The sequence below is a fragment of the Ornithorhynchus anatinus genome, chromosome 3 (assembly GCF_004115215.2).
Source record: "Ornithorhynchus anatinus isolate Pmale09 chromosome 3, mOrnAna1.pri.v4, whole genome shotgun sequence".
NCBI lineage: Eukaryota > Metazoa > Chordata > Mammalia > Monotremata > Ornithorhynchidae > Ornithorhynchus > Ornithorhynchus anatinus.
Window position 1 is genome coordinate 141652650 of NC_041730.1, and position 20765 is coordinate 141673414.

Below are 20765 nucleotides of genomic sequence, written 5' to 3' on the forward strand. Positions count from 1 at the left end.
CCAGACTGTGAGCCCGTTATTGGGCAGGCATTGTCTCTCTGTGTTGCCCAGTTATATTTTCTAAGCGCTTAGTCCAGTGCTCTGCACGTGGTAAGCAGTCAATAAATACCATTGAATGAATGTATTTTGATCCAGTGCTTGGCACTTAGTTGAGCGCTTAACAAATACCATAATAATTATTATTATGACTGTCCACTTGTTTTGTTTTGCTGCTGCCCCCCCCTTCTAAATTGTGAGCCCATTTTTGGGCAGGCATTTTCTCTATGTGCTGCCCAATTGTATTTTCCAAGTGCTTAGTCCAGCGCTCTGCACACGGTAAGGGCTCAATTAATACGATTGAATGAATGAATGTATTTTGATCCAGTGCCTGGCACATAGTTGAACACTTAACAAATACCATTGGAGGAGCAGCGTGGCTCAGTGGAAAGAGCATGGGCTTTGGAGTCAGAGGTCATGGGTTCGAATCCTGCCTCTGCCACTTGTCAGCTGTGTGACTGTGGGCAAGTCACTTCGCTTCTCTGGGCCTCAGTGACCTCATCTGTAAAATGGGGATGAAGACTGTGAGCCCCATGTGGGACAACCTGATTACGCTGTATTTACCCCAGCGCTTAGAACAGTGCTCTGCACATAGTAAGCGCTTAACCAATACCAACATTATTATTATTATTACCATAATAATAATTATGATGATGCCTGTCTACTTGTTTTGCTGCCCCCCCCCCCCCACCAGACTGTGGGCCCATTGTTGGACAGGCATTGTCTCTATGTGTTGCCCAATTGTATTTTCATCCATTCATTCGTTCAATAGTATTTATTGAGTGCTTACTATATGCAGAGGACTGTACTAAGCGCTTGGAATGGACAAATCGGCAACAGATAGAGACAGGCCCTGCCCTTTGACAGTCTAATCGGGGGAGACAGGCAGACGAGAACAATGGCAATCAATAGAGTCAAGGGGAAGAACATCTCCTCAAAACAATGGCAACTAAATAGAATCAGGGTGATGTTCCAAGCGTTTAGTCCAGCGCTCTGCACGCGGTAAGCGCTCAATCAGTACGATTGAATGAATGAATGAATGACTGGCTGGCTGACTGACTGAATGGATGAAAAGGGAGGGGGAAGCGGAGGGAGAGCGCGGGGGCGGGGCTGGCGGTTGGCTGCGCGAGGCGGGGGAGGAGCGCGAGGAGGGCGGGGGAGGAGCGCGAGGCGCGGGGGGGGGGGGAGCGCGAGGAGGGAGGGGGAGGAGCGCGAGGCGCGGGGGGGGGAGCGCGAGGAGGGAGGGGAGGAGCGCGAGGCGGGGGGGAGGAGCGCGAGGCGGGGGGGAGGAGTGCGGGGGGGGGGAGGAGCGCGAGGCGGGGGGGGAGGAGCGCGAGGCGCGGGGGGGGGGAGCGCGAGGAGGGAGGGGAGGAGCGCGAGGCGGGGGGGGAGGAGCGCGAGGCGCGGGGGGAGGGGAGCGCGGGGCGGGGAGGGGAGAAGCAGCGTGGCTCAGTGGAAAGAGCACGGGCTTGGGAGTCAGAGGTCATGAGTTCGAATCCCAGCTCTGCCACTTGTCAGCTGTGTGACTGTGGGCAAGTCACTTCACTTCTCTGGGCCTCAGTTACCTCATCTGTAAAATGGGGATTAAGACTGTGAGCCCCACGTGGGACAACCTGATTCCTCTGTATCTACCCCAGCGCTTAGAACAGTGCTTGGCACAGAGTAAGCGCTTAACAAATACCGACTTATTCTGTTTATTGCCATTGTTCTTGTCTGTCCGTCTCCCCCGATTAGACTGTAAGCCCGTCAAACTGTCTCGATCTGTTGCCGACTTGTTCATTCCAAGCGCTTAGTACAGTGCTCTGCACATAGGAAGCGCTCAATAAATACTATTGAATGAATGAGGAGCGCGAGGCGGGGGGGGCTGGGGGGGGAGCGCGAGGCGGGAGGGGGAGCGCGAGGCGGGGGGGGGGAGCGCGAGGCGGGGGGGGGGGAGCGCGAGGCGGGAGGGGGAGCGCGAGGCGGAGGGAGGCGGCGGCGGCGGCGATTGGCGGGGAGCCGTGGGCGGGCGGCCAATGGGCGCGGAGGGCGAGGCGGCGGGGGCGGGGCGGGGCGCGCGGCGGGGGGCGGGGCCGGCAGGGGGAGCCGCTATAGGGCGGCGCTGGGGCGGCCCGGGGGCCCACGGCTCCTCGTCGCGTGTCATCGACACGTGTCCTCGCCGCCGCCGCCGCCGCCGCCGCGGAGCCGCGCTCTGGTGAGGCCTCGCGGGAGGGAGGGAGGGAGGGAACCCCCCAGGACCGGCCGGGCCCCCCCCCCCGCGCTCATTCATCCTTCCCATCGTCTTACCCAGCGCTCACTCGGTGCTAACCGCTGGCAATCGGGCACCAGATGGAGACCATCCCTTTCCCCTTTCATTCATATTTATGGAGCGCTTCCTCTGCGCACAGCGCTGCACTCAGCGCTTGGAATGGGCGGTGGGGCCGCAGATTCATTCATTCAGGAGTATTTATGGAGCCCTTACTGTGTGCAGAGCACTGCACTAAGCGCTTGGAATGAACAATTGGGCCGCAGATTCATTCATTCACTCAATAGTATTTATGGAGCGCTAACTGTGTGCAAAGCACTGGACTAAGCGCTTGGAATGGACAGATGGGCCACAGATCCATTCATTCAGTAGTATTTAGGGAGCGCTTACTGGGTGCAGAGCACTGGACTAAGCGCTTGGAATGGACAGTTGGGCCACAGATTCATTCATTCATTCAATAGTATTTATGGAGCACCAACTGTGTGCAGAGCGTTGTACTAACTGCTAGGAATGGACAGTTGGGCCACAGATCCATTCATCCAGTAATATTTTTGGAGCGCTTACTGTGTGCAGAGCACTGGACTAAGCACTTGGAATGGACAGTGGGGCCACAGAGTCATTCATTCAATAGTATTTATGGAGCTTTTCCTCTGTGCAAAGCCCTGCACTAGGCGCTTGGAATGGACAATTGGGCCGCAGATTCATTCATTCACTCAATAGTATTTATGGAGCGCTAACTGTGTGCAAAGCACTGGACTAAGCGCTTGGAATGGACAGATGGGCCACAGATCCATTCATTCAGTAGTATTTAGGGAGCTCTTACTGGGTGCAGAGCACTGCACTAAGCGCTTGGGATGAACAATTGGGCCGCAGATTCATTTATTCACTCAATAGTATTTATGGAGCACCAACTGTGTGCAGAGTGTTGTACTAACTGCTAGGAATGGACAATTGGGCCACAGAGCCATTCATTCAGTAGTATTTTTGGAGCGCTGACTGGGTGCAGAGCACTGGACTAAGTGCTTGGAATGGACAGTTGGGCCACAGATTCATTCATTCATTCAATAGTATTTATGGAGCTTTTCCTCTGTGCCAAGCACTGCACTAAGCGCTTGGAATGGACACTTGGGCCACAGATAGAGACCATCCCGGCCCCATGACGGGCGCACAGTCTAAAGGGGGGAGATTAGACCTTTCCCTCCCCCGCACCCTCTACTCTCCCCCCCACCCCCCAGCACCATCCTCATTTGTATATATTATTTATTACCCTATTCATTTTGTTAATGAGGTGCACATCCCCTCCCCTCAGCACCGTCCTCTTTTGTATGTATTACTTATTGCCCTATTTATTTTGTTCTTGAGCTGTACATCCCCTTCATTCTATTTATCGTGATGATGTTGTCTTGTTTTTGTTTCGTTCTGTTTCGCTCTGCCATCTGTCCCCCCTCCCCCCATTAGACCGTGAGCCTGTCGTTGGGCCTGGATGGTCTCTATCTGTGGCCCAATTGTCCATTCCAAGCGCTTAGTCCAGTGTTCTGCACATCGCAAGCGCTCCATAAATACTGTTGAATGAATGAATGAATTTACCGAGCGCTTACTATGTGCTAACCGCTTGGAATGTACGATCAGGCACCAGATAGACCTTCCCTTTCCCCTTTCCCTCCCCCCACCCTCTGCTCTTCCCCCTTCCCCTCAGCACTCTGCTCATTTCTACATATTGTCCTATTTGTTTTATTAATAAGGTGTTCATCTCCTTGATTCTATTTATCTTGATGATGTCGTCTTTTTGCTTTACCGCCTGTCACCCCCCTTTAGACCGTGAGCCCGTCCCTGGGCGGGGATGGTCTCTCATTGTTGCCCAATTGTCCATTCCGAGCGCTCAGTCCAGTGCTCTGCACGTAGTAAGCGCCCCAAAAAATGCAATTGAATGAATCCGGGCCCATCCGCGGGCTCACAGTCGAGAAGAGGGTGGGGAGACAGCAAAGCAAGTAAAGAGGCATCAGCGGCATCGATATAAATAAATAGAATTAGAGCTAGGTACACGTCATGAATTAAAAGCTATGGACTGCTTCAGGGAGCAGGGATGCTGGGCCGAAGGACCGGCGGGGCCGTTGAGTCATTCATTCGATCGTCTTTATTGAGCGCTTACTGTGTGCAGAGCACTGGACTAAGCGCTTGGAATGGACAGTTGGGCACCAGATAGAGACCATCCCTTTCCCTTTCCCTCTGCTCCCCCTCCTCTCTTCTCCCCACCCTCCGCTTTCCCCCCTTCCCCTCCCCTCAGCACTGTGCTCATTTGTATATGTTATTTATTACCCTATTTGTTTTCTTCATGAGGTGTACATCCCCTTCATTCTGTTTATCTTGACGATGTTGTCTTGTTTTTGTTCTGTTTTGCTTTGCCGTCTGTCCCCCGCCCCCCACCCAGTGTAGACCGAGAGTCCGTCCCTGGGCGGGGATGGTGTCTGTTTGTTGCTCAATTGTCCATTCCAAGCGCTTAGCCCAGTGCTCTGCACGTAGTAAGCGCTCAAAAAACGCTACTGAATGAATCCCTGCCCAACCACGGGCTCACAGTCGAGAAGGGGGTGGGGAGACAGCAAAGCAAGCAAAGAGGCATAGATGGCATCAATATAAATAGAATTAGGGATAGGTACACGACATTAATGAAAAACTATGGACTGCTTCACGGAGCAGGGATGCTGCACGCCGGGGCCTGGGCCGAAAGACCGACAAGGCAGGGATCGCGCACACCGAGGCCTGGGCGGGAGGACTGACTGGGCTGGGGCTGCGGGCGGCCTGGAAAAACCTTGCGCCCCACACCCGTCATAATGACCATCTGTCCCTTGTCGTTGTGTAGTTCCCGTCTCGCCTGTCACCGGTCCGTCACCGAGCCCGCGCCGACCCGGGGTAAGTGTGCAGCATGCATCGGCTGCCGCGCTGACCGACTCATTCATTCAGTCTTATTTATTGAGTGCTTACTGTGTGCAGAGCAATGGACTGAGCGCTTGGAATTGTACAGTTCGGCAACAGTAGAGACCATCCCTGCCCAACAGCAGGCTCACGGTCTAGAAGGGGGGAGAGAGAGAACAAAGCAAAACAAGTTGTCAGGCATCAGAACAGATAGAATCACAGATATATGCACATCATTAATAAAATAGAAAAATAATATATACAAATATATACAAGTGCTGGGGGGAGGGGATGGGGTAGAGCAGAGGGAGGGAGTCGGGGTGATGGGGAGAGAAGGAGGGGTAGAGGGAAAGGGAAGGCTCAGTCTGGGAAGGCCTCCTGGAGGAGGTGAGCTCTCAGGAGGGCTTTGAAGGGGGGAAGAGAGTGAGTTTGGCAGAGGTGAGGAGGGAGGGTGTTCCGGGACGGCGGGAGGACGTGGGCCAAGGGTCGACGGCGGGACAGGCGCGAACGGGGGACTGTGAGGAGGTGAGCGGCAGAGGAGCCGAGTGTACGAGGTGGGCTGTAGAAGTCATATTTATTGAGCGCTTGCTGTGTGCAAAGCACTGTACTATTCATTCAGTAGTATTTATTGAATGCTTACTATGTGCAGAGCACTGTACTAAGTGCTTGGAATGTACAATTCGGCCACAGATAGAGACCATCCCTGCCCAATGACTCGGGGGAGACAGACGGCAGAGCAAAACAGAATGAAACAAAAACAAGACAACAATGTCACGATAGAATCAAAGGGATGTACACCTCATGCACAAAATAAATAGGGTAATAAATAATATATACAAATGAGCCCAGTGCTGAGGGGAGGGGAAGAGGGAAGTCAGAGGGTGGGGAGGGAGGAGAGGGGAGCAGAGGCTCAGCTGGGGAGAGGTGAAGGAGGAAGGGGAGGAGCAGAGGGTGGAGGGGGAGCAGTGGGAAAAGGGGGAGCTCAGTCTGGGAAGGCCTCCTGGAGGAGGTGAGCTCTCAGTAGGGCTTTGAAGAGGGGAAGAAGTTAATTTGGTGGAGGTGAGGAGGGAGGGCATTCCAGGACAGCGGGAGGACGTGGGCCAGGGGTCGATGACAGGATAGGCTTGAGCGGGGGACGATGAGGTGAGTGGGAGAGGAGTGGAGCGTGCGGGGTGGGCAGTAGACAGGGAGGTGAGATAGGAGTGGGTAAGGTGATGTAGAGCCTTGAAGCCCAGAGTGAGGAGTTTTTGTCTTGTGCGGAGGCTGATAGGCAACCACTGGAGATTTTTAAGGAGGGGGGTACTAGGCACTTGGAAAGTACAGTTCAGCAACAAAGAGAGACAATCCCTGCCCCTAATGGGTTCACAGTCTAGAAGGGGGGAGACCAATCAAAACAAGTAGGCATCAGTAGCATCATTGTAAATAAATAGAATTATAGACACAGCTCGGCACACACAAAAATGTTGCACTGACGGGGTGAATTTCAGCGAGCTATGGGCTCAGCAGCCCAGTCAACCCCCAGCCCCACGGGGCTCACGGTCTAAGCAGGAGAGAGAATATTCCCATTTTATAGATGAGAAACCTGAGGCATGGAGAAGTGAAGTGGCTTGCCCAAGGACAAGCAGCATACAAGTAGCAGAGCTGGAATTAGAACCCGGTCCTTCTGACTCCCAGGCCCATGTTCTGTCCTCAGCTCTCCTTTTTCTCCCACTTCCTTCTGCGGTACCTCGACTTGCTTCCTTTATTCAACGCCCCCGCCCCCATCCCAAACCCACAGCTCTTATGTACATATCTATAATTTATGTTGATGTCTGACTTCCCCTCTCGGCTGTAAACTCATTGTGGGCAGGGAATATGTCTGTTGTTACACTGTGCCCTCCCAAGTGCTTAGAACAGGCTTGGCACATAATAAGCTCTTAACAAATACCATATTATTATTATTAATTACAGTGCCCTGCTCACAGTAAGCGCTCAGTAAATATGACAGAGTGAAAGGTCATACTCTACTTGCCTGCTCTGTGACCAGTGATTGCCCATCCACTGCCACATCAAACAGAAACTCCTTGCCATCAGCTTTAAATCTCTCAGTCGCTTTGCCCCCCTCCCACTTTCCCTGCTGATCTCTTACTTTAGGCTTCTAGTGCCACCTTTCTCAGTGTACCCCAACCTCATGAGGCAGTCTCCGTGCCTCAGGTTCCTCATCTGGAAAATGGGAATACTATATACCTGTTCTCTCTCCCGTTTAGACCGTGAGACCTGTGGGGTTGCGGGTGGCCCGGCTGCTGTGCCCGTAGCTCGCTGAAATTCATCCCGTTCCCGGAACGTTTTTGTCTGTTCCGAGTTGTGTATATATAATACTATTTACCACTCACCCTTTTTTTCCCCCCATCCTTCCTCTGTCCCAGAACGCCCTCCCCCACCGTTTAAGCCAGACCAGCAATCTCCCCCACCTTCAAAACCTTCCAGAGGTCCCATCTCCAAGAGTCCTTCCCCATTTAAACCCTAGAGAAGCAGCGTGGCTCAGTGGAAGGAGCCCGGGCTTGGGAGTCAGAGGTCATGGGTTCTAATTCCGGCTCCTCCACTTGTCAGCTGTGTGATCCTGGGCAAGTCACTTCACTTCTCTGTGCCCCAGTTCCCTCATCTGTAAAATAGGGATGAAGACTGTGAGCGTCACGTGGGACAACCTGATTACCTTGTATCTACCCTACTGCTTAGAACAGTGCTGGGCACATAGTAAGCGCTTAACAAATACCAACATTTATCTGTAAAATGGGGATTAAAACTGTGAGCCCCACGTGGGACAACCTGATCTCCTTGTATCCACCAGCGCTTAAAACAGTGCTTTGCACATAGTAAGCGCTTAACAAATACCAACATTTATTTTATCTGTAAAATGGGGATTAAAACTGTGAGCCCCACGTGGGACAACCTGATCTCCTTGTATCCACCAGCGCTGAAACAGTGCTTTGCATATAGTAAGCGCTTAACAAATACCACCATTTTTATTTGTTTTTTCTCTGACTCTCCCTTCTGGATCGTCTCTGCACCTAGTTTTGGACACTTGTAATTCATCCCACCCTCAGCCCCACAGCACTTATGTACATACCTGTAATTTTATATTAATGCCTATTTCTCTAGACTGCAAGTTCCTAATGGGCAGGGAATATAACTCTTATACTCTCTCAAGTGCTTAGTACAGTGCTTTGCACACAGCAAGTGTTTAATAAGTACCACTGATGGATTGACCTTGGGCAAGTCACTTAGCTTCTCCAGGTCTTATCTGTAAAATGGGCATTCAGTACCTGCTCTCCCTTCCACTTAGACTGGAAACCCCAGGTGAGACAGGGACTGAGTTCTCCCTGATTATTCTGTATCTAGCCCCCATTTAGTACAGTGCTTGGCACATAGTTAAGAGCTTAACAATCGGTATATATTAATTGGCATTTGGAGAAGCAGCGTGGCTCAGTGTGGAAAGAGCCCGGGCTGGGGAGTCAGAGGTCATGGGTTCTAATCCCGGCTCTGCTGCTTGTCAGCTGTGTGACTTTTTGGGCAAGTCGCTTCACTTCTCGGGGCCTCAGTTCCCTCATCTAGAAAATGGGGATGAAGACTGTGAGCTCCACGTGGGACAACCTGATCACCTTGTATCCCCCTAGCGCTTAGAACAGTGCTTGGCACATAGTAAGCGCTTAACAAATATTGTCATTATTTATTATCATTAAGCACGTACCACGTGCAGAGCTGTACTAAGCACTTGGGAGAGAAGAGGATAACAAACACATTCCCGGCCCACAGTGGGCTTAATACCATGGTCACCAAATACCGCCATCCCGCCTGCCAGCCCCATCTTTTTCCTACCACATCATTCCCAGTGGCATTGTTCAGTGTGCGACAGAGCCTTGATTCAAAAAAAGCTTAGGAGGCAAAACCCGTAGTTGAGTGATTAGGCACCTAGGATTCCCTGCCCCCATTCAGTTCCAGGGCCTTCCTGTCCTATGATCAGCTAATTCTCAGTGGTATTTCCCGAGTCCCTACTGAGTACAGCACTGGGGAGAGTAAACCTAACCGAAGCAAGAGCCTGGTCCCTGCCCTCAGTCCATCAATCAATCAGTCAATCAATCATTTTATTGAGTGCTTATCGTGGTCAGAGCACTGTTATTCCAGTGCTTGGGAGGGGTCCCTGCCCTTTAGAGCCTTGCAATCTAGCAGGGGAGGCTGGCGCTATAATAAATTACAGGTAGCGGGGGAAGCCATGGAGTGTAAAGATCTGAATCTAAGGGAGTGTGAGACTGTGCATTGTTTGCAGAGTGGAAACAGGACTAAGAACAAGGAAATCAAACAGCATAAATATCAGGATGAAATAGAGTAAATGGCAGAATGTGCAATTGAGAAACAGTATGGCTCAGCGAATACAGCGTGGGCCTGGAAGTCAGGAGGACTTGGGTTCTAATCCTCGCTCTGCCACTTGTCTGCTGTGTGACCTTGGGCAAGTCATCTCAGCTTCTGTGTCTGTCACCTCATCTGTAAATTGGGGATTGAGACTGTGAGCCCCACGCGAGACATGGACTGAGTCCAACCTGATTAGTTTGTATCTACCCCAGTGCTTAGTCGAGTGCCTGGCACGAGTAAACGCTGAAAAGAGGTCATTTAAAAATACCATAAAAATAAATACAGAAGTGCTAAGGGGAGCCATGGGATAGACACAGCTTGGGGTGTAGGGAAAGAATTGGGGTAGACTTCCTGGAGGAAGTGGGACTTGAGGAGAAGGGAAGGGAATTCCGGGTAGCCGAACGGCATGAGTTAGGGGGTCGGAGGCAAGAAAGGAGTCAGTTAAAAGGTGACCTGAGCTTTGGGTGAGCCATAGTGAGAGCTGGGGAGGAGCGGGTGGAAGGGACTGATAAGTTAAATGAACAGAGCTGATGGAACAGACTTGAAACCAGGGACCAGGAGTATACGCCGGGGTTGGACAGAAATGAAGACGCAATGGACGTATGCAGATATTTGCAAGCAACTGGGATCCAGGGAGACCAGGCTTCAGACTGGGATTTGGGGCATGAATTGGGATCTGGGCGTGGGCTCCTTAGGGACCCAAGATACTGCCAGAGAATGCTCTCGGAGTATTAATGACGGTATTTATTATGATGTCCTAAGCACTCTGTCGGATGCCAGTTGGGACGTGTTTCCTCTCCCACACCAGCCTCACGGTCTGTGAGGAAGGAGGCAGGAGCGGAGAAATGAAGTGACTAGCTAGCCCAACCCAGGGCGTGGCAGCAGGCAAGTGGCAGAGCTGGGAGGAGAACTGCGGTCTCCCGAACGGCCCTCTTCTTCCCTCGAGGTTACAGCCGGGCACCTCTTGAGGTGAGGGTTCTGTCACATCCCTCCCCGCTGCCCTCCTGGCTTCCCGCCGGGCTCACACTACTTCCTGTTTAGGGGCAGTGGTGGGAGCTTTGGCGTGCACTGTTCCATGTAATAATAATAGTTGCGGTGGTCAAGCCCTTACTCTGCGCCATGAAGTGTAAAATAAAATTAAATGGTGGCATTTGTTAAGCGCTTACTATGTGCAAATCACTGTTCTAAGCGCTGGGGGATACAAGGTGATGAGGTTGTCCCATGTGGGGCTCACAGTTTTCATCCCCATTTGACAGATGAGGTAAGTGAGGCACAGAGATGTGAAGTGACTTGCCCAAAGTCACACATCTGGCAAGCGGCGGCGCCGGGATTAGAACCCACGACCTCTGACTTCCAAGCCCGGGCTCTCTCCACCGAGCCACACTGCTTCTCGTAATGTTGGTATTTGTTAAGCGCTTACTATGTGCCGAGCACTGTTCTAAGCGCCGGGGTAGATACAGGGTCATCAGATTGTCCCACGTGAGGCTCACAGTCTTCATCCCCATTTTTTACAGTTGAGGTTATGAGGCACGGAGAAGTGAAGTGACTTGCCCAAAGTCACACAGCTGAGAAGCTGTGGAGCGGGGATTCGAACCCATGACCTCTGACTCCCCAGCTCGGGCTCTTTCCACTGAGCCACACTGGGTACTAAACTCTGGGGTAGATAGAGAACCAGCGTGGCTCAGTGGAAAGAGCACGGGCTTTGGAGTCAGAGGTCATGGGTTCGAATCCCTGCTCGGCCACTTGTCAGCTGGGTGAATTTGGGCAAGTCACAACTTCTCGGTGCCTCAGTTACCCCATCTGTCAAATGGGGATTAACTGTGAGCCCCAAGTGGGACAACCTGATTCCCCTGTGTCTACCCCAGTGCTTAGAACAGTGCTCGGCACATAGTAAGCGCTTAACAAATACCAACATTTATTTTTATTTAGAGTCCATCCGTCCCTGACCTACGTGGGGCTCACAGTCTGAAAGGGAGAGAGAGCAGATATATATATATTCAGCCCGCGCTCGGCCCCGCTCCATTTATGCACATACCTGAGATTGATTTTAACGTCGGTCTCCCCCCTGGAGATTGCAAACTCGTGGGCAAGGATCGTATCTGCCAACTCTATCGTATCGTACTTTCCCGGGCGCCTAATCCAGCGCCCTGTATACACAAGCACTCGATGAATACCGGTGTTCGATTGCTAACCCCCATTTTTACAGACGAGGGAACGGAGGCCCAGACAAGTTACGTGACTTAATAATGATGATGGTATTTGTTAATAATAATAATAATAATAATGTTGGTATTTGTTAAGCACTTACTATGTGCAAAGCACTCTTCTAAGCGCCGGGGTAGATACAGGGTCATCAGGTTGTCCCACGTGAGGCTCACAGTTAATCCCCATATTACAGATGAGGTAACTGAGGCACAGAGAAGTTAAGTGACTTGCCCACAGTCACACAGCTGACAAGTGGCAGAGCCGGGAGTCGAACCCATGACCTCTGACTCCGAAGCCCGGGCTCTTTCCACTGATCCACGTTGCTTCCCTGACTTGTCCCAGGTCACACAGTGGTCAGTGGCGGAGGCAGGATCAGAACCCAGGTCTTGGGCCTCCCAGGCTCGGGCACTTTCCCCTGGCCCTTTTTTCTTTTTCTTTGTTTCCGGAGCCTCGACAGAACAGTGGAAGTGCGAGGAAGCAGCGATCTTCTAAAGAGTTAATCCCGATGGCACCGCGGAGTGACGCATTTAGATTGAATTTCAGCCAGGGTTTAATTACATCAAAGTTTGGACCCTTGCTAGGCCAACTTTTCAAAAAGGCTATTGTTTGTGAAATGTTAACTTATAAACGTTAATATTTTATAGGAATTGTGGAGTGGGTAGAAAGTGCCAGAATGGAGAAATTTTCGTTGCTTTTTGGGGGGAATTTGTCACTGCCCATTCTTTGAGTGATTTAAGAACCTTAAATGTGGTTTTTTTTTAAAAAAAATGAATCCGTCAGTAGTATTTTTTGGGCTCCTGCTGTGTCATACCAAATGCTTAAGAGAGTGTGAGAGTCAGATGGGGTTCCTACCCTCTAGTTGATTCCAGACCGTTTCGGGGAGAAAGACTCAGAAAGACAGACTGACAGACAAATAGACCGACAGACTTCAGGAGGAGGAAGAGGTGGACGTATGTAGCGGCTTGGCTGAGTGGAAAGAGTCTGGGCTGGGGAGTCAGAGGTCATGGGTTCAAATCCCAGTTCTGCCTCTTGTCAGCTGTGTGACTTTGGACAAGTCAATTCCTTTCTCCATGCCTCAGTTACCTTATCTGTAAAATGGGCATTAAGACTGTGAGCCCCACGTGGGACAACCTGATCACCTTGTATCTCCTCCAGTGCTTAGAACAATGCTTTGCACATAGCGTTTAATTGCCATCATTATTATTATTTTATAGGGGTTAGTGCCGAACCTGAGTCACTTTTATAATGCAGCCTTGTGAGAGTGTCTTTGGGGGTGGAACCAATGGGATCAATTTGTTTTTGCAGCTTTCGTTTGGGAAGTTGTAGAAGAAATTTTGGTGTCGTCAGGCCAAGTGGCAGGAGGGTTGCCTTAAGCAAAAATCCTACCTCTGGGACACGAAATCCTAGAGCTCTTTTGAATCCGGCCCTGTTCCCAGGACACGGGGCGCAGTCCCTCTAGACTGTGCCCTCCTCATGGATAGGGGATGTGTCTACCAACACCTGTTTTATTGTATCTTCCCAAGCTCTTAGTACAGCGCGCTGCGCACAGTAGACGCTCAATAGATACCACTGATTGATTAACCGACATGGAGAGCCTCTTTGCAGTTCTCGGATTAGCGGAGAGAGAATGGTTCCAAGTCAGAGCAAGCCGATGCATCGAATTCTCCCCCGACCCTCGTCTCTCGTGTGTGTGGCCCAACTTGTTTCCCTGGGCACTCCCCGTCCTCCAGAAGCTTGCTGAGTGGGCCAGGTGGTGCCACAGTGACGAAAGGAGAAAGGAGACCGTAGGGGCTCCGAGGGGGGGGTCCCTCTGTGGGCAGCCATGGGGGGACGACGAAGAGGGGGAATGGAATTGAGCCAGAGGGAAGGAACTGGCCGTGAGGGAGGAGAGCAGATTAGTGCGTGAAGGGGACTTGCGGGGCTTGGACTCCCGGACTTCCCTTTATGCACTGTCCAGTGGGGTGGGTCAGTGAGGGATGAAATGAGCCGATAAGATCCCGGAGCTTCGATCCCAGAGCTCACAGCTTCCTGGGGGACAGCGGAGGGCCGAAATGGCCAAGATCGTCCGAAAGGAGAATGGAGGAATGGATTCCAAGTATAAATGCAAGAAGCAGTAACGTAATACAGCAAGCTTCGTGTAGTAGGAGCGTATTTGATTTTGGATGAATATCCTTTGGCCAAGGAATGTTGCCTGTTAGGCCAGGGTGGTGACAATGACCACCCCCAGATGACGGTTGCGTGGAGCCGTCCATCGTGGGTGCTGAAGTCAGGGGAGTCTGTCCGGTAGCTGAAAGCCGCCCGGCGCTCCCCCGGAGCAGCCGTGGCCCGGAAATCGCCCTTTCCCGGGCTCCGTGTGGTTTTTGTGAAGAGAAAAATGACTCTGGTCCCCATCGGTCAAAAGTTTGTAGTGAGCGGCCACTCTGTGCACGCCGTACTGGGAGACCGGGGCCGAATGAGGAGACCCGAACTCTGCCCTTAGTGAGTTTACTGCCTAACTGGAGAGGCGGTGGCTATCAACCAACCAGTTGATCAATCAGTGGTGTTTACTGAACACTCACCTGTGTGCAGAGCACTGTAGTAAGCATTTGAGAGAGAACAGTGCAACCATTGGTAGACAGATTCCCTGCCCACAGGAGCTTATCTTCTCAGAAAAATAGACTGACAGATAGACTGGCAGACTTCAGGAAGAAGAGGTGAATGCGTACAGAGGTTAGTGCCGAACTCGAGTCGGTTTTATAACGCAACCTTGCAAGAGTGTCTTTGGGGGTGGAAATCAGCGTGATCAATTTTGTTTATGCAGGTTGTATTTGGGAAGTTATAGTAGAAAGTTTATAATTTTATCATTATATATTTTTATAACTTTTCCTAGAGGAAAGCTTTTGTAATTAAGTCCCGTCGAGTCGTTTCCAATTTGTAGCCACTCTGTGGATATACTTTCTTCGGAACGTCCCGTTCTCTGCCATAATCCGTAACTTTTCTAATGGTTCTTCCGTTGTTGTTGTTGTTATGGTCTCCATCCGTCTAGCTGCCAATCTGCCTCTTCCTCATTTTCCCTGGACTTTTCCTAGCATCAGTGTCCGGAGAATTAGTCCTCCTGATTGTGTGTCCCAAATATGCTAATCTAAGTCAAGTCATTTGGCTTTCCAAAGACCACTTTGGCTTAATTTGCTCCAAAATCCATTGGTTTGTTTTGTGGGCAGGCCATGGTATTTGCAAAAACTTTCTCCAGCACCACATTTCAAAAGAATTGATGTTCTTTCTGTCCTGTTTTTTCACCATCGAGCTTTCGGATCCATGTATCATCACTGGAAGCACCACAGAGTTGACCATTTGTTTTTTTGTGGCAATTGTTACATCAGCACATTTCAGAACTTCTTCCAGTCTCTTAATAATAATAATGTTGGTATTTGTTAAGCGCTTACTATGTTCAGAGCACTGTTCTAAGCGCTGGGGTAGACACAGGGGAATCAGGTTGTCCCACGTGGGGCTTACAGTCTTAATCCCCATTTTACAGATGAGGTCACTGAAGCACAGAGAAGTGAAGTGACTTGCCCACAGTCACACAGCTGACAAGTGGCAGAGCTGGGATTCGAACTCACGAGCTCTGACTCCAAAGCCCCTGCTCTTTCCACTGCGCCATGCTGCTTCTCATAACAAGTCTTCCTAACATTAATCTTTGGCATATTTCTTGGCTATCAGTTCCTTTATTATTGATTATCGATCCCTGGAGAGAAAAATTGTCAACTATTTCAATCTTGTCTCCGTCCACTACAGATGTGTTAAAACTTCCAACGTGATCTTTGTTTTCTTGACATTACAGTGTAGGCCCATCTTTTTGCTCCGTTCCTTAACTTTTAATAATAAGCCCTTCGGATTTTCTTTATTTTCTGCTAGTAGGGTTGTATCGTCAGCATAATGAAGGTTATTTATAATCCTTCCTCGAATCTTTACTCCCCGATCGACTTCATCCAATCTGGCTTCTCTCATTAGGTATTCGGGATAAAGGATGAACCGATGAGGCGATAAGATACATCCTTGTCTTACACTCTTACTGATGGGAAACCAATCTGTTTCTCCATGTTCTCTTATTGTAGCCTTCTGTTGATCATGCAAGTTCCCTATTACTCCAATTAAGTGGTCTGGCACGCCCATTTTCCTTAATGTGCTCCAGAGTTTCTCGTGATCCATGCAGTCAAAGGCCTTACTATAATCAGTAAAGCACATGCTGACTTCCTTTTGGTATTCCCTTGTCCTTTCAATTATCCAGCAGACATCAGCAATGATATCTCGTGTCCCTCGTCCATTGCGGCATCTCGCTTGAACATCGGGCAATTTACGTTCCATGTAGGCCTCCATTCGACGCTGTATAACTTTTAGCAGTACCTTGGTGGCGTGTGAGGTCAAGGAAACTACAATAATCAATTTATCTTGATGATGTTGTCTTGTTTTTGTTTCATTCTCTTTTGCTCTGCCGTCTGTCTCCCCCGTTTAGACTGTGAGCCTGTCATTGGGCAGGGATGGTCTGTAACTGTTGCCGAGTTGTACATTCCAAGCGCTTAGTGCAGTGCTCTGCACATAGTAAGCACTCAATAAATACTATTGAATGAATAATTGTCGCATTTTGTTTTCATCTCCTTTCTTCAGTATTGGAACATAAACTGATCTCTTTCAAAGAGATGGCCATTGAGTGGTTAGCCATACCTGTTGATGTAATTTGGTAAGGACTTGAACCGATTCCTCTCTAGTCATTCAATTGTATTTTTGAGCATTTACTGCATGCAGAACACTGTACCAAGCACAATCCGGCAACAAATAGGGACAATTGCTACCCAACAGAAGAAGCCTATCAAAGCCAGGGGCCTTATTTTTGGCAAGGCAGTGTAAAACTGATCTCATTTCACTTTTCCTGATGAGTGGCTCTAATTCAAAATGAGCTTCTACACATACTTGGTGTATATTGCTATCTTTCTGGTGTAGTTCCTGTGTGTATTCTTTCCATCTCCGTTTGAGTCCACTGGTGTCATCATCAGGCCATCTTTGCTTTTGAGAAGGCCAATCCGAGGATGAAATCTTCCCTTAATTTCCTAAATCTTCTGAAATAGTGATCTTGTCTTCCCGCATTTGTTATTGACTTCCATTTCTTGACATATGCTGTTATAATATTCCTGTTTGCCCTTCCTGGTAGAGCGCTGGAGCTCTCGGGTCAGTTCTTCTGTCCTCTGATTTTGCTTCCTTCCTTTTTTTTTGGCTACTTCCAGAGTTAAAGCTCAACAGACTTAATTCTTTCACAAAAATCTTAAACTGTTTGTGTAACTTGTCAGTGCCAGGAATGTCTTGGAAAGACACGTACCTTTCATTTTGCATTAGTCCCAACACAAGAAGCTTGGTATTGTTTGGAAAAATGAATATAAGCCTTTGTTTATCATTCTAGAATTGTGCCCAGTGCTTTGCAAAGGCATTTAATTTAACCAGATTCAGTCCGTGGTAATTGAGAAATCCGGCCTACCGATTTCCCCATTGAAAATCAAAACCAGAAAACCAAGTATTGTAGCTTTAGTGAATTTCACTTGGTTGGTCCATAACTTTCTGCCCCATCGATGAAGACGATGCCTGGGAGCTAGCGTACATGTAGTTTTTCCTCTGAGGCCTGTCAGGTCTCGACTTTTCCTTCCAACCGTTCAGTGGGAGATGCGGGAGGGATTGGTGGATTTACTCCCTTGAGCCGAGAGGGAAGCCAACCTTGAAATTCCGACCCGTAAGCCTGACTTCCTCTCCGGCTTATGCCCATGTGGGCCTTGCCTCTTTTCCCACTCCCTTCTAAGTCACCCTGACTTGCTCCCTTCATTCATCTTCATCCCATTCTCTCGCCCACCCCCAGCCCTTCAACACTTGTGTACATAGCTGTAATTTATTTCTATTAATGTCTGTCTCCCCCTCTATTCTGAAAACTCGCTGTGGGCAGGGAATGTGTCTGTTCTATTGTACTCTCCCAGGCGCTTAGTTCAGTGTTCTGCACAGAATAAGTGCTCAATAAATATGATTGAGTTCATGGACTGTGAATACAAAGGCTTTCCTGGGTTGCAGTGTCATTTCTTGGGTCAGTTAAGCGAGGTCAACAACCTCTTTCTGCAGCTTTCCATTCCTCTGTCTTTTATTGGAAGCCCAGAAGGGAAACCCAACACTTTGCCGGACATCAGACTCCCATACGGGATTCTCTTTTCCTCTTTTCCGTGCTCCTGGAGTGCTTGCCCCAAGTAAGAGTGCTCCTGATCAGTATGGAATTGGAAAAACTGGAGGGGTGAGAATTCTTCTCTGCTCCAAAAATGAAATTGAACAAGCCCCTGAGAGTATAGTATGTCTGGGGAAGGTGGTGTTGCCGTTTACAGCCTCCCACTAAAACTAAAGCGTCCAACAATATTCTTGGTTTGCCTGGTCAGCCCTTAGGGTTTGAACACTTGAACTGGATGCCTAATTGGATTAATTCAGTCCAAATTCTTTATTGAGCATCCGTTTGCAGAGCCCTGTTCTAAGGCATTTGGGAGAGCTTTTTGTTATGATATTTGTTAAGCGCTTAACTATGTGCCAAGCACTGTAGTAAGCCCCGGGGTAGATACAGGCTAATCAAGTGGGACGCGATCCATGTCCCATGTGGGGCTCTCAGTGTTAACCTTCATTTTGCAGATGAGGGAACTGAGGCACAGAGAAGTGAAGTGACCTGCCCCAAGTCAAACAGCAGACACGTAGCGGAGCCGGGTTTAGAACCCAGGTCCTCTGACTCCCAGCCCTGTGTTTCCAGGGAGTAAAGCCAGTAAATAGCTTGGATTTCAGTTATTCCAGGCCCAGCCCTAACCTATTCTGGGACCCTTCTGAGGTCATCTGCTTCTCTTTCATTTATGATCTCCGCACATGGAGTTTACAGTCTAATGGGAGAATCGGGCAGACCCGTAGGGGGAGAAGTGGGGAAAAGAAGTGGGGAAATAGTTTGGCTCTCTAGACTGGAAGCTCCTCGTCGGATGGGAACATGTCTCCCAACTCTGTCGTACTCTCCCAAGTGCTTAGTGCAGTGCCCTGCACACAGTAAGAGCTCAGTGAACCCCACTGATCGAGCGATTGATTGCTCATTCATCTCGTTTCTTTTTTCTCCTTAGATCTTCAGTGTTATTGAAGTGCAAAATGTTTTCTAAACTAGCCCACGTGCAGACGTTCGCGGTTCTGCGGCGCGGTGTTCATTCTTCAGTGGCTTCTTCTACATCGGTTGCAACTAAAAAAACTGTCCAAGGACCGCCATCCTCAGAATACATATTTGAACGTGAAGCTAAATACGGCGCTCACAACTACCATCCTCTCCCGGTGGCCCTGGAGAAAGGCAAAGGTACCCTGGCTGTGGACTGCCCCTGGTTGCCCCTGGCTGCAGGCTGCCCCTGGTTGCCCCTGGCTGCGGGCTGCCCCTGGCTGTGGATTGCCCCTGGCTGAGGCCTGGCCCTGGTTTTCCCTGGCTGAGGGCTGGCCCTGGTTGCCCCTGGCTGAATGCTGGCCCTGGTTGCCCCTGGCTGCGGGTTGGCCCTGGTTGCCCCTGGCTGCGGGTTGGCCCTGGCTGAGGGCTGGCCGTGGTTGCCCCTGGCTGAGGGCTACCCTGGCTGTTCCTGGCTGGAGGCTGCTCCAGCCTGCTGTTTTAGGTTGGAACAGAACATTGGGTTTAATACCTCACTGTTTCCAGGGAGTAAAGCCGGTAAATAACTGGGATTTCAGTTATTCCAGGCCCAGCCCTAACCTATTCTGGGATCCTTCCGAGGTCATCTGTTCCCTTTTTTGGAAAAATGGTATTTAAGTGCTTCCTGTGTGCTGAGCACAGAGCCTTTGGATCTTTACCCCTTGGGCACCTGATAGTCACCCCACCCTCGGCCCCACAGCACTCGTATCCGTACCTGTAATTTGTTTATATTAATGTCTGTCTCCCCACCTAGACTGTCAGCTCCTCGTGGGCAGGGAACGTGTCTATCAATTCTCTTATACTGGCCTCTCCCGAGTGCGTGGACAGTGCTCTGCACACATTAAGCGCCCAGTAGACGCCATGGATCGTTGAACTGATTGGTCTTCTCTCTCTTCCAGGTATTTATGTGTGGGATGTAGAAGGTAGAAAATACTTTGACTTTCTGAGTGCTTACAGTGCTGTCAACCAGGGTCACTGCCATCCAAAGATTGTGGAGGCCCTGAAAAGCCAAGTGGACAAACTGACGCTGACGTCTAGGGCGTTCTATAACGACGTGCTCGGGGAGTATGAGGAGTACATCACCAAGCTCTTCAACTACAACAAAGTTCTGCCCATGAACACAGGTACGGTGAGGGGCCGCCGCCGCCGCCTCAACCGCCGTCCTCAGCCGTCGCCCCTGACCTCGGCAGGGAGGGCCGGTTTTTCAGCTCGCTCAAGATTCTTCTGTTTCTAGGGGTGGAAGCCGGGGAGACCGCCTGCAAGCTGGCCCGCAAATGGGGTTACACCGTGAAGGGGATTCCGAAATACAAGGCAAAGATCATTTTTGCAGGTGAGCGAAGTGCAGGGTATTTTAGGATGCCTGTGGCTTGCTCAGTTTAGCAATTGATCTCTTTCCGGCCGGTGCAGACTTCCTGTGGTGGCCTTGCCAGCCAAGCTGTTCCGGTGAGGAACGGGCCCCTCCGAGGCCCCGGTTGGTGGGGTGTGGGGGAGCGGGCTGTGGAGTCCCAGGGAGATGGCTCCTGGCTGTGTTGTGCACTGTGTTCTGCAGCTGGCTGCTCACCTCCGTGAGGATTTTCTCTCTATCCTTGAGGCATTGAAACGGTTCCACAAAAATGAAAAAAACTTGGCATCAGGCCACTCTTTTAGCTACAGGAAACAGCCAATTGGGCAAACGGCTTTGCAGGCGGGAGCCGATTCCCAGTGAGTCTGGGCGTGCCCGGGCAGAGCCAGCTAAACCAGTTCTGTTCTTTTCCTGTCGAGGACGTTGAATGG

General features: G+C 50.3%; 1 protein-coding gene across 2 annotated transcripts in view; it reads left to right on the forward strand.

Annotated features, from left to right (window-relative positions):
- The first annotated feature begins 2166 nt into the window (after window positions 1-2166).
- OAT (ornithine aminotransferase) overlaps window positions 2167-20765 on the forward strand; it is a 32165-nt gene continuing 13566 nt past the window's right edge. Inside the window, exons 1-5 of one of the 2 annotated variants that reach the window (XM_029060227.2) lie at window positions 2167-2230; window positions 5139-5188; window positions 18931-19154; window positions 19892-20116; window positions 20227-20322. In XM_029060227.2, the coding sequence (XP_028916060.1) occupies window positions 18956-19154; window positions 19892-20116; window positions 20227-20322 (520 nt within the window). In that variant the 5' untranslated portion in view covers window positions 2167-2230; window positions 5139-5188; window positions 18931-18955. Of the gene's footprint in view, window positions 2231-5138; window positions 5189-14401; window positions 14492-18930; window positions 19155-19891; window positions 20117-20226; window positions 20323-20765 lie in introns of those variants that run through there. The other variant, XM_029060228.2, reaches the window with a different exon arrangement.